The sequence below is a fragment of the Schistocerca americana genome, chromosome 3, assembly GCF_021461395.2.
Source record: "Schistocerca americana isolate TAMUIC-IGC-003095 chromosome 3, iqSchAmer2.1, whole genome shotgun sequence".
Taxonomy (NCBI): Eukaryota; Metazoa; Arthropoda; class Insecta; order Orthoptera; family Acrididae; genus Schistocerca; species Schistocerca americana.
The window spans coordinates 369,965,452-369,980,321 of NC_060121.1; the positions used below are offsets into that span (position 1 = coordinate 369,965,452).

General features: G+C 39.9%; 1 protein-coding gene across 1 annotated transcript in view; it reads left to right on the forward strand.

Moving 5' to 3' along the window:
• Positions 1-14,870, forward strand: part of LOC124606090 (fatty acid synthase-like) — a 448,407-nt gene that overhangs the window by 155,347 nt on the left and 278,190 nt on the right. The window contains exons 8-9 of the mRNA XM_047138055.1: positions 10,146-10,271; positions 10,609-10,839. Of these exons, the coding sequence (XP_046994011.1) occupies positions 10,146-10,271; positions 10,609-10,839 (357 nt within the window). The remainder of the gene's footprint in view (positions 1-10,145; positions 10,272-10,608; positions 10,840-14,870) is intronic.

The window sequence follows — 14,870 nt, forward strand, 5'->3', positions numbered from 1 at the left end:
TATCAGACCAGTTGTGTGGCTGGATTGAAGAGTTTTTAGCAAACAGAACACAGCATATTGTTATCAATGGGGAGACGTCTACAGACGTTAAAGTAACCTCTGGCGTGCCACAGGGGAGTGTTTCGGGACCATTGCTTTTCACAATATATATAAATGACCTAGTAGATAGTGTCGGAAGTTCCATGCGGCTTTTCGCGGATGATGCTGTAGTATACAGAGAAGTTGCAGCATTAGAAAATTGGAGTGAAATGCAGGAAGATCTGCAGCAGATAGGCACTTGGTGCAGGGAGTGGCAACTGACCCTTAACGTAGACAAATGTAGTGTATAGGGAATACATGGAAAGAAGGATCCTTTATTGTATGATTATATGATAGCGGAACAAACACTGGTAGCAGTTACTTCTGTAAAATATCTTGGAGTATGTGTACAGAACGATTTGAAGTGGAATGATCATATAAAATTAATTGTTGGTAAGGCGGGTGCCAGGTTGAGATTCATTGGGAGAGTCCTTAGAAAATGTAGTCCAGCAACAAAGGAGGTGGCTTACAAAACACTCGTTCGGCCTATATTTGAGTATTGCTCATCAGTGTGGGATCCGTACCAGATCGGGTTGACGGAGGAGATAGAGAAGATCCAAAGAAGAGCGGCGCGTTTCGTCACAGGGTTATTTGGTAACCGTGATAGCGTTACGGAGATGTTTAGCAAACTCAAGTGGCAGACTCTGCAAGAGAGGCGCTCTGCATCGCGGTGTAGCTTGCTCGCCAGGTTTCGAGAGGGTGCGTTTCTGGATGAGGTATTGAATGTATTGCTTCCCCCTACTTATACCTCCCGAGGAGATCATGAATGTAAAATTAGAGAGATTTGAGCACGTACGGAGGCTTTCAGACAGACGTTCTTCCCACGAACCATACGCGACTGGAACAGAAAAGGGAGGTAATGACCGTGGCACGTAAAGTGCCCTCCGCCACACACCGTTGGGTGGCTTGCGGAGTATAAATGTAGATGTAGACGTTCTGCAAGAAGGAAGTCAGTACCAAGACTAAGCTATCTGTGCACCGTTCAATCTTTCGACCAACTTTGTTGTATGGGAGCGAAAGCTGGGTGGATTCAGGTTACCTTATCAACAATGTTGAGGTTACGGATATGAAAGTAGCTAGGATGATTGCAGGTACTAGTAGATGGGAACAATGGCAGGAGGGTGTCCACAATGAGGAAATCAAAGAAAAACTGGGAATGAACTCTATAGATGTTGCAGTCAGGGCGAACAGGTTTAGATGGTGGGGTCATGTTACACGCATGGGAGAAGCAAGGTTACCCAAGTGACTCATGGGTTCAGCAGTAGAGGGTAGGAGGAGTCGGGACAGACCAAGGAGAAGGTTCCGGGATTCGGTTAAGAATGATTTTTGAAGTAATAGGTTTAACATCAGAAGAGGCACCAATGTTAGCACTGAATAGGGGATCATGGAGGAATTTTATAAGGGGGCTATGCTCCAGACTGAACGCTGAAAGGCATAATCAGTCTTAAATGATGATGATCCTATATTCTGCTATGTGAGTTATGTACCATTACTGTCATCTCTCATCATACACCATCTCAACATCATTTTCAAATTGACTTGTCCTATATCATGATGTGCTTTGCTGAATAAATTCTATGACCTACAGGAACAATATCAATAAATAAATAAAAATAAATAAAACAGAATCTTAACAAAACCACTAGAATATCTGTAAGGATCATAAATGATAATTTCAAGAAATAGTCCAAATAAAATGAAGAAAATGTGGGACAGTATTAGGAAAGAAGTAGGGAAATATGTGGAGAGCACCACCTTGCTAATCTGGAAGAATAATCAAATTAACAAATCCCTACAAGGTAGGAAATAAGTGAATTTCTGTTTTACAGAAGTAACAGAAAATATTGCAAAATAGCATGCACTAAATGACAGAGGAGAACAAGTAGGAAGCATTATGAACAAAAATACACACTTCTATGCTTGGCAGAAGAGGAAAAGATGTTAAAAGTTACTAGTGAACTAAAATAAAAGTTTTTGTCTGGAATTGATAGCATTGATAATTTTATTGTAAAGATGTATGCAGCAGTAATAGCCAAATCCCTTATTAATATCTACAGTTCTTTCTTATCATCAGGAATATTTCTTTCTGTTATCTAGCTTCATCAAAATATTAGAAAAACAAATGTTTTAAATAAAGACTTCTAAGGTTCATAGAAGAAAAATTGTTATGTAACTCACAGTACTGTTTCATGAATGTAGCTGTACAGAAAGAGCTATCTTTAATTTTCCCAGTGGGGTATGGACTTGATTGTGCAATATACACTGAAGAGCCAAAGAAACTGGTTCACCTGAGTATCATGTAGGGCCCCCGCAAGCATGCAGAAGTGCTGCAAAATGACATGGCATGGACTCAAATAATGTCTAAAGTGGTGCTGGAGGGAATTGACACCATGAATCTTGCAGGGTTGCGCGTAAATCCGTATGGGTATGAAGGGGTGGAGATCTCTTCTGAACAACACGTTGTAAGGTAACCCAGTTATGCCCAATATTGTTCATGTCTGGTAAGTCTAGTAGCCAACAGAAGTGGTTAAACTCAGGAGAGTGTTCCTGGAGCCACTCTGCAAAAATTATGGATGTGTGGGGTATCACATTGTCCAGCTGGAATTGCTAAAGTCCGTTGGAATGCACAATGGACATGAATGGATGCAGCTGATCAGTTAGGACACTTACATATGTGTCACCTTTCAGAGTCGTATTTAGACATATCAGGGGTCCCATAACACTCCAACTGCACATGCCCCACACCATTACAGAGCCTCCACGAGCCCGGACAGCCTACTGCTGACAAACAGGGTCCATGGATTCATGAGATTATCACCATACCCATACACGTCCATCTGCTTGATACAATTTGAAATGAAGCTTGTCCAACTAGACAACATGTTTCCAGTCATCCTCAGTCCAATGTCAGTGTTGACAGGCCCAGGCAAGGGATAAAGCATTTTGTTGTGAAGTCATCAAGGTTTCATAAGTGGGCCTTTGATTCTGAAAGCCCATATTGATGATGTTTCATTGATTTATTCACATGCTGACACTTGTTGATGGCCCAGTATTGAAATCTGCAGCAATTTGTGGAAGGATTGCATTTCTGTCATGCTGAACAATTCTCTTCAGCCATTGTTGGTCCCATTCTTGCAGGATCTTTTTCCAGCTGCAGCGATGTTGGAGGTTTGAAGTTTTGCAGGATTCCTCATATTCATGGTACACTCTTTAAACGCTCATATGGGAAAATCCCCATTTTATCGCTACCTCAGAGATGCTGTGTCCCATCGCTCATGTCACGATTATAACACCATGTTCAAACTCACTTAAATCTTGATAACCTGCCATTGTAGTAGCAGTAACGGATCTAATAACTGTGCCCCACACTTGTTGTCTTATATAGGCATTACTGATGGCTGCATCATGTTCTGCCTGTTTATGTATCTCTGTATTTGAATATACATGCATATACCAGTTTCTATGGTGCTTCAGTGTATAACATGTAACAGCTATATTTCTAGACACCACAAAGACTTCTGAAGCTAAGAGCCATGGGCTGTAACTCATTAAAAGGACCTGTTAAGTATACAGAATATAATACACAACTCCTACCTTCCAAACAGGCAGAAATAGTTGAAGTAAATGTAGAAGCAGGAAAAAGGATGAGTGTGTGCCACTCTGAAAAAGAGCATGTTAAATATGATGTATCTGAAGGATTACTCTGAGGCCCAATCATGTTCTTAATTTTCATGAAATGAGTTGGATCATCTGCACATAAGCGAAAATGAATTAGATTTTCAGATGAGACAAATGTACTAATTAGAAGCAAAGTTGAAAATGAGCTAAATGAAGTAAAAGTCATGCCACATATCACAGAGTATTTCTCAAAAAACAGCTTTATAATATATGCAGAAGGAAAACACCACTTGTAATATTTGTACTTGCCTCACAAAGCAAATGACCACAAACTCTAGAAATATTCTGTGACTAGAAAGCAACTATAAACTGCGGATGGCACTAAAATCTCTGGACTATAGATATAATCAAAAAGGGATGAACTGTGGACTTAATGAACAATGTGTCAGCATGAAGAATTCAATAGAATGGTGGAAATATCATTAAGGTTTTGATGCCAGCTGAGAGAGAGAGAGAGAGAGAGAGAGAAAGTGTGTATGTGTGCACAGTGCTATGCAGTGAAGTGTAGTGTGTTTTTCTGTGTAGTGCTTAATTGTAACTTTATATGCAATTATGAAGAGAAAGACATTGTACACAATATATCACAACTTAAAAAAACACAGGTTAATCTAGCCCTACATGAGATAATATTATTGTATGCATGATTTAGTTATTTTTATAAAAATAGTTAACTTTTCCAAATAAGATGACACATCTACTTATGAATAACCAACAAAGTAACTAATAAAATAAGCATTACATGTTGTTGTGTTGAAATTCTAACAGGATGCAGAACACAGTAGATTATTAAAAATGTATACTATGGACATGTGGAATCATTGCTAAGATATGAATTTTGTTTGAGGAAACTATTCTGGAAGTATAAGATGCTTCGTAACATGAAGAATTATTAAGACAGTTGAAAATACAACTTTCAGAAACTATGTAAGCCACTTTTTCCAAAATCATGACGTGCTATGTTGGCTTGTTTATATATCTTGGAGGTCACAACATCTGTGTAAGAGTTATAGAAAACAAAGAACAGCTTCTTTTCACAATAAGTGATAAAACTGTGCAAAAGCTACAACTGTGTACAGAACTTTCACAAAGAAAAATGAGGAAAAATGAATCATAGCAAGAACAGATAAAACTTTACTATAAATAAAATGGGCATACATTAACAATAAAATGCAACTCTTAAAATGTACCTCTTAAACAAGTTCTATTACAAGATAGATATGTTTTAATCACATAAAACATCAAATGGTGCAGGTTTCAGGTTACTGACCACTGACGAGAGGTATAACTATGTGAGAAAATCCCACACTTGAATTTCCGTACAATTAAAGATGAGATGGAACTTCAAACAGATTTATTAACTCTCCACATTCGCAGTTGTGTAGGCATTACTATATCAACGAGAGTCACAGAATCTCTACAAAAAACAAAAAGTAAAAATCGGTAACTGCTATGCTATTCTAAGAGCAAATGTGGCACATTGCTGCAGGTGAATCACTACACCCCTAGTGGCAAAAATGCTTGGCGTAAGGACAGCATTCCTCTGTCTTCATTTTGCACTCATGTGCAAACTTTGGCATGAGTGACTATCGCATGTGCCAACTGCAGTGTCAGTGCGTAGTAGTTGCTACAGGAGCCCCCTTGGCGAAAGCGGAACGTGGTAAGTCATCTCGGTACCTGGCAGGAAAATTAACGTGTCTTCCTGAGTGAATCATGCATTTTGCTTTTCTTGATGTGGTTGAGGTGGTGGTGGAATGGGAGGCTGGATTGTGGTCCCTTCCTTCTCCTCTCTCAGAATCTTTGGCAGTGTACTCGGCACCTCTTTGAACATGTAGGCTGGTTTAACTCTACTTATTGAAACTGTAACTTTTGTGCCATTAATGAGAATGTCCATCGTATGTAAGTTCCTATACAGCACACGGTGTGGTCCAGTGTAGGGTGGTTGCAGTGGTGGTTTGACAGTGTCTGTGCAAAGCATAACATGTGTGCACGTGTCCAGATCCTTATGGACGAAAGTTTTATGCTTTCCATGCCTTGTGGCTTTCACTGGTTTCATGCGGTCCACAGTCTTACATAAAGTATGTAGGAATTGTGGTTGATGGTTAAAGTCACATATCTTTGTGGCATCGACGAATTTGCTTGGTAGACTCTCCACATACAAGCTCTGCTGGTGAAGCCTCAGTGTCTGGTTTGTATGCAGTCCTCAGACCAAACAGGACAATGGGCAGTGCTGAAGTCCATGTGGTCCCGTGGCACATCAGTGCCGCCTTCAAAGTGCGGTGCTATCTTTCCAGTATGCCATTACTAGCTGGGTGATAGGCAGTGGTCTTATGGTGCGAGTATCTGCAGAACTTGGCTAGCTGCGTGAACAATTCAGACTCGAACTGCCTCCCCCTGTCAGTTGTTATATGGAGAGGACAGGTGAATCTCGCGAGCCGTGTTGACATGAAATCTGCTGCTAGCATTTCTGCTGAAGTGTCATCAATAGGCACTGCTTCAGGCCAACGCATGTACCTGTCGATCATTGTCATTAAATAGTGATGGACGTCTGAGGGAGGCAGTGGTCCTACCACATCTAGGTGAACGTGAGCAAAACACTCATTGACATCTGGGAACTCCCCTATTGGAGCGTACACGTGCCAGGCAAGTTTGCATCACTTGCAGCGCAGGCAAGCTCTAGTCCACTGATGACAATCTCTGTCCATGCCCAGCCACACAATCCTCTTTGACACCAGCTTAACCATTGTGCGCACTCCAGGGTGACAGAGGTTATGGATGTTATATAACTCTGTCTGGCAGAATGCGGTCGGTACATATGATCATGATCTGCCATGCAGTATGTCGCAGCAGACCATGCCAGTTTCGCCCAGAATGTTGACCAGTTGCAATTTTAGTGAAGTTTTGTCATTGCATAATACTGCTTGTGGTTCGTGGTTTTCTTTCTGTGCTACTGCTAGCTCTGTCATGTTCAGTGGTTGTGAAACACCAGATACTCTGGTTAAGCAGTCAGCCACCGTGTTGGTCTATCTGGAAATGTGCTTGCAAGTCTGTAGTGAACTGGCTTATACACTTTAGTTGAGAGTACTGATGTGGTGAGCAATCATCACTGTTCTTACTGAATGTGTATACCAATGGTTTGTGGTCGGTATAAACTGCGAAATCCTGTGCTTCAACCTATGACTTGAAATGCTTGATCAATTGGTACATAGCCAACAACTCCCTATCATATGCACTCCAGCACTGCTGTGAAGGCATCAATTTATGTGAAAAATATGCCAACAGGTGCCATGCACCATCTACCCATTGTTGTAAAGCCGAGCCGATTGCAAACTGGCTGGCATCAGCCACTAAGGCAAACGGAGCGTCAAGTTTTGGGCGAGTGAGTAGGGTGGCCTGAGCAAGGCTGTCTTTCATTGCTTTGAATGCCATGTCCATACTCTCATTCCTTTGCACAGGAGCATTACCTTGTACCTTTGTGACTGATAGTGCTGCATTTAAAGGCGATAGTTGCTTGGCGGTATGTGGTAAGTGATGCTTGTAAAAATTCAGCATCCCGAGGTGTCTGCGTTGCTCTTTTATGGTGGTAGGCTTTGGCAGTTGTAAGATGGCCTCTACTACACAAGATGGAATCTATAAACCGCTGCCAGTTCCGTGCAGTGTTCCACAACATGAAAGTCAAAAGCTTCGAGTAGAACAATCAAAGGGTGTAATTATAGCCATCTTGGGAACGTCCTTTGGCATGACCAGGATCTGCATGTTGGCCTTCGCACAATCAGTGATGCTAAATATTGTTGAGACATGAAGAGCATGATTGTAGTCATGTAATAATGGTACCAGGTAGCGGTCGGGAATAGTCCTAGCATTCAGTGCTTGATAATTGCCGCATGGATGCCTGACTTCACCTTTTTTAGGTACTAGGTGTAATGCTCATGCCCACAGACTAGATGGTGGGCGAATAATTCCCTCCTTCAACATAAGATCAAACTCTGCCTTTGCTATTGCAAGGCATCCAGATGCTAATCTGCATTTGCGACATGACACACGTGGTCCATCAGTAGTTTTGATGTGGTGGACAGTGTCATGCAACACCTGTTTTGGCATTCCTTTTGGTCTAGTTAAGGCCGGAAAATCTTACAAAATTCCACGGTACTCTTCATCTGCTACTTGCACAAGCTTGATGCTACTGGTTCTAGTACCACGGTGATAATCTGGAGGTCGTCTGACCAGTAAGGCTGCCCACAAAGCAGGCATTAGATCCATCAGGCAAAAGTTTGAAATACGCTAAGAAGTCCGCACCTATTATTGCCTCAGCCTCATCCATTACTGTGAAATTCCATGTAAATTGCCTACGCAGGCCTAGATTCGCCGTGTACTGTAAGTTGGGATCTCTGTATTGTTTGCAGCTTCTAAGTTGACTGCCGTGCATGGCCTGTAGAAGTGGATTGACTTCCTTGGTAAAACAGATCAGATCCAGTATCAATTAGGTATTTCCTTCCTATGGTTCGATCCTTTATAATTAGGCAGTGAGAGGTGTTGGGGCAGTTTGTGGTGCCTACTGACAACCGTTGTTCTCATTTAGGAAAGTGGATGGGTTTGTACACTTTTCCGCCTGCTCGCCGTATCTGCGGTGGTACCGGAAAACTGTGGGGCCTGACTCTGACATGGTATGTGAAGTAGAGTGAGTCCTTGAATGTCATCAGCTATGCTGACTACAGTGGCTCGTATTATGACGTGAAAGCAAAGCTGCCATCTGTGCACTTAAGAGATCTACCTTAGTGGCCAGGGCATTGTAATCGGCACACAACACTGTAGGGGTTATGGACATAACACTGGAAGGAACAGTTACTGTACTGACCTGCTAGCATGGCATGATGGCATCTTGAATGTGGTCAGCAAGTTCCGCAACCGCGTCCAGTGACATGCCCGACTGTGTAGCAATGATGACTTTTCCCTGGGCAGGCAGATGATTACTCCAAATCGTACGTAGGAGGTTGTCAGGAATGGTGCCAATGTCCACTTTGTCGTGAAGATGGCGAAGGTATTGTGAGAGTTTCCTGTCACTCATTTCTTCTTGAGTCAATACCTGGCGTATGTGATCTTCCTGTGAAGCCACTATATGACGTTGAGCTCTGCTTTTAATCTGTCATAGGTTTTTCCGTCAGAGGAGCTGTTATTATGTCTTGGACCTCCATAGCATAACACTGGTCGAGCTGGCTTATGACCAAAGAAAATTTTGTGTTATTGACAGTTATTCCAGTGTAGGAAAAGCTTGCCTCCACCTGAGCAAACCACAATACGGGATTGTGGGGCCAAAAGGGCGGGAGGCGCACTGCCAGGTGTGATACCATAGATGGTTCCATCAATGTTTGCTAATTCCATACAACAAAATCATTTAGGGGTCACCACTGATGAGAGGTATAACTATGTGAGAAAATCCAGCACTTGAACTTCCGTACAATCGAAGATGAGATGGAGCTTCAAATAGTTTTGTTAACTATCCACATTAATCCAGCACTTGAACTTCCGTACAATCGAAGATGAGATGGAGCTTCAAATAGTTTTGTTAACTATCCACATTCACAGTTGTGTAAGAGTTACTACATTGATGAGAGTTACAGAATCTCTACAAAAAACAAAGGGTAAAAATCGGAAGTTGCTCTGCTATTCTAAGATCATATGTGGCTCGTCACTGCAGGTGAATCACTGCACCCCTAGCGGTAAAAATGTTCTGCATATGGACAGCATTTTTTGACTTCATTTCGCACTCACGCGCAAATTTCGATGTGTGTGGCTATCACCCATGCTGACTGTGGTGTCAGTGTGTAGTAGTTGCTATAGGCTATCTCACTGTAACTATATACAGAAAAGATAAAAAATGATCAATAAAGTACTATTCTATACTGTACTATATGAAATTCAACTGCTTAGTTAAGAAGTTTTTTCCAGGAAACAGAGTTTGTAGTTAAGGTCCAGTGTACACATTTTTGTCTAATGGAATCAAATGGCTTTAATCCCTTATGTCTCCTGTAGTGAAACAGCTAAATTTATGTTCTTCTGAATAACATATCCCATTATAATGGGTTGACACTGGAATTAAGAATGTGGGAGATGAGAAAGAATCTTTTACTAAGTGCATATTTTGCGACTATTTTCATTTAATTTTAATGCTACATTCGATGAGAATTGTACATATACATATAATATAAAACATAAAAATTTATTATAATTTGCCCTTAATGATGTTTATGGTTAATAAATGTTTATATTATACTGTTTATGTATCTAATGTTATAATTCCAAATTATTAGTTCAAAACCATAAGAGTAGAAGATCTTGACCAGGATAGCTTTCAAGCCAGATATTTAGCCTAACCTTCTGTTTTACATGAGCAGCTTCAAGATGAGAATAAAAATCATGCATTCCAAGCACTTATACAAGAAATACACTCAGTAAACATCATACGACATGACTGGAGGGGCTACATGGTGATGAATCCCAATGGCAGCAGCCTGCAAGACGTACAGGGAAGTGAAATTCTTCATTATTAGGTAGTTGTTTGTTCCATTGAACGCAATTGCTACAGAAATTATGATGTAATGTTGATTGTGTCAACAGAATGTAGAACTTACAAGCAAGTTCAGGTAGTGGCATATTGTTTATGAAACCCTGAATCTTAGTTTTACTGTGAAGAACAATGGTTTGTTTACCAAAAAAGTTACCTTATATCTCTTAATATGATGTGTAAATACAATTTTTTAATTACAGTAGAAAACATATAACAGAGTGTATATAACTATAATTTGCACTGAACATCTGTTATTTAGCAGCTAATCTACATTTTATATTCCTTAACAGGTCTGCAACAAACATAGAAAATCAGTGTGGTTTATTTTCTCTGGACTTGGTAGTCAATGGCCGGCAGCAGGAAGGATATTTCTGCAACTATCAGTCTTAAAAGACATCATAAGACAATGTGCAGAGTCACTGTATCCATTCAAAATTGATCTTTTTGAGATCCTCCAAGATGAACAAAACGATATATACACAAATCATACTAAAGCATTCATTTCCATAGTTACAATCCAGGTGAGTTTTGAATAACAGTTGAATTTTATAGTAATTAAGGAGAAATAAAATTATATCATAGTGTATACAATCTAATTTCCACACCATTTCAGTGCAGTAATGTGTTCATTATAAGTAAGTATTATAGTAGTTCTATTACATGTTTATTACCATATAAATAAAAAACACTTTTTTATTTTAAATTCAGTGCATTAGTGTTTGTAAAATGATTCTTTCATATGGTGTTCATTAAAAAAAATGACAATCATTCCACTTGGGACCTGTGGAAGGTACATTAGCTTATTTGTTTCAGTTGTAAATATTTGTCATGTATTATTGTTTTTCTGAGATGTTCTACATCCTGTAGTACCTCCTCACTATGGATTAATTGTAATGAAAGTAAATCTAATCTAATCTAATCTTAGCAAAAGGAGTGTGTCATTTTACAACCTGAAACAAGAAAAACTGGAGCAGATGTGATAAACACATTATTAAAACACTATATTTAAGAAATCTAGATTTGTAATGGTTTTAAGCAGATTTTCACCCATGTACTTATCTTCCCTTTGGTGCAGCCCTCAATATGGTTAACTGGCTAACTGTCAAACAGTCTGCCAGTGGCTGCAACCTAGTGTAATACCAGCCTCTGTAGCACATTCAGTTCACACAATTTGTCTTGGACCAATGCAACACTTAAAACTGTTTCCAACTAGTGAGTCTACTTCTTTCTCCAAACTTTTGCTGTTCTTTGCACAATTTATTATATTTTATTTATTTATTTGCCCTTAGATCATTTTACATGATATCAGACATTACCATTTAAAAACAAGCAAGAAACAGCACTGTTATTTGTTACTCACCTGGTTACAGCTATACAGGTGCACACAGAAACAGAAATATTCACACTACTTACCAAAGCAAAAAGTACCTAAATACATTTTCACCCGCATATAAAGTTAAATATATATGTACATGGTTCATCTTCATGGAGAGTTATTCTTTTGGTTTTATGTTTTGTCCTAACTTCTTTCACATAATGTTTATTACTATTTCGTGTTTGTCTACTAACAATGAGAATATTTAAAGTATAGGAAAAGACAGATTGTTACTTATTGTAAGGAAGACACATAAAGTTGCATACAGGCACAATGAAAAGGCACTTACATAAGGCTTTCAGCCACAGGCTTCATCATTAAAAGAGAGACAAACACCATTCACACACACACACACACACACACACACACACACACACACACAAGCGAGCAAACCTCACAGCACATAACCGCCAACTCCAGCATCTCGGGCCAGAATGCTACATGCTATGAATTGTCGCTACAGTATATCATAATACCTACACAAACATCACAGCACCTAAACACAAACTGTATGTGCTTATAGGTAAATGACATTCCGGCTCGAGATGTTGGAGTTGATGGTCATATGTTGCATGAGCTGTGCTTGCTTGTGTGTGTGAATGGTGTGTGTGTCTTTCTTTTACTGATGAAGGCTGTGGCCGAAAGCTTTATGTCAGCAACTTTTAATTGTGCCTGTCTGCAACTTGACATAATTTTTTAAAATGGTAAATAGCAATCTGTCTTTCCCTACATTGTAAATATTTCTAACTGAAGTTTCCATTGTTTAATGAGAACATTTAAATACACAAAAATGAAAAACAGACAACAAATATGATAGTACAACTTCGTTGTTAATTCTTTTCTTCACTCACACACACACACATTTACCCATAAGCACATACAGTTTTGTGTTTAGGTGCTGTGAAGTTTGTGTAGGTGTTCTGATATGCTGTAGTGACAATTCATAGCAAGTAATATTTTAATTTTCTTGTAAATGCTGACAATATTTTTATACTCTTTATGTCATCTGGGAGCATATTGTAAAAAATACACTCTCCTTCTATAAGGACCTTACCTTTTGCTTTCACTCATTTACTTGTTATATGGTAATCAGTCCAGTTCCTAGTATTATATGTATGCGAAGCTTTATTTGGGGATATGGTACAATATTCTTTCAGGTAAATAATCATTTATATATGTAACTTTACAATATACCTCAAAGCTTTCTTTTGAAGCTTAACTGTTTTTTCAATATGTTTGTTGGCAGCAAGACACCAAATCGGTACATTATATGACAAGAATGCATAGATGAGATGGTAGTATATCTTTATTAATGTGTCTTCATTTACTGTATTAGACAACATCCTCATTAGGATTAGGTTTGAACTGATTACTAGACCTATATTACTGCAATGGCTGGGAGTGGATGGCTACTGTGGTGGGTGATGGTACTGACTTATTAGTGTCAGGAAGCCAGTAGTACACCATTCTGGGTAGGGTCCTTTTGGAGCAGTGTGTAGATGCCTAGTAGTCATCTCTCACATCAAAATGAAAACATCAGGATTGGTATATTCATTTATTACTCAATAAACTACAGCAGTCACAGTGATCTTCAGAGAAGTCAATGTCCCCAGTAGGTAAGTTGTAGGCAGTCGGAGAAGAGGTACGACCATCAGTAGCATTGCGCAATAAATTAATGATAGCAATGACCTTGCAACAGTGCTAACTGTAGCAGCTGGTGGCAAGCAGTTTGCCCAGACTGCAGACTAAAGGCTACCCAGTTGCACTTGATGAGGCGTGCTAAGGCATGCCGAATCACACGGTAGTCCTAGTATGGGTTAGATGGCTCACAGCAGCATCAGAATCCACGCACACAGACAAATGCAGGCAGCATAGCGTTTTCCCTGAACAGGCAATGGTGGCTGAGTGGCTGCAAGACCCCAGGCTTGTATGGTTGACTCCTAAGGTAGGAAGCTGGCATCAGCTGAAGTAGGGCCTCAGGTAGCCTGCTGGTTGGAGGGTGCTAAATCCACATCATCAAGCATGATGCAAGCAACAGTGCTGCAATTAGTAGTGGCAGAGTCTGAAGCCGGTGACTTGTTGATCCTTGTAGACTCATAGGCTCTTAGGTCAACATAGGTCCCCCTCAGGACTTGCGACTGGCAGACTTTGATGAGGAATTACAAGTATTTATACAGACTTGGCCTGTCCTTGTTTTGTTACAGCTTGGGTTAATGTTGTGTAAGCAACAACAAACTACAACTCAGGTGTAAGACAGCTAGATCACACAGGCTGTAGTGGCTCTGCTTTCTGCAGTATCATTCCTATTATGCCTCTGGTTCCTCCAGTGAGTTGCAGCATGTAGTAATTGACTTAGTACCTTGGAGCCAGTATTTGCCTTATCAGCAGCTAGCTCCAGTTGCAACTGCATTTGGTCAGCTCTGATCTGGCTTGCTTCCAAGACCTCTTACATTATCTATGGCAGAGGCAATTATTCAATCATGCCAAAACTTGGTGACGGTGCTACATTATCTATTTGTTTTTCCCAAGACAAGTCCTTGTTGACTACCATTCCCAAGAACTTGTAACTGCTTGTCTCATGTAGGTCTGCATCCCCAACTTTATTTTCAGCATAAACATTTCTGCTGGATGCACCTGTTCCTTTGAAAGGGCATTGCTGATTTCCTTCCCCGCCCTTGACACAATCCGAGATTGTGCTCCATCTCTAATGACCTCATTGTTATTGGAACCCAATACTTTTTGATCACACCATGTAATCAATCACTCTATTGGCTTTGAGGACTTCAGAGAATCTTCCACAGACTTGTTTATTAAAAATGTGTCAGTGACTGTTCTAAATACCATGAGCAGTACTTCTATATTTTTTGTTTTCATTCTACTTATTAGTTTTCATACTACTCTGTTCTCTGTATAATAATGGAACAAACATATTACATTTAGATTATTTTCTATTATTTTTTCTTTGTGGCATTTTGCCACCTGAGTTTGTTTACTGCAGTGGTGTAGTGTTCATTGAAAATGGAACCACCTCATGTGGGTCTTCCCTTTCTCATTTATTTTCTGTTGTAGGTGAATCTTCACTTTCTTCTATGCTACCATCTTTTGACCCATCTGCTGGGATCTTCTTCAGGGTCTTGCAGTCTTCATTGCTGGCTGAGTGTTCAGCTAACTGGGAAC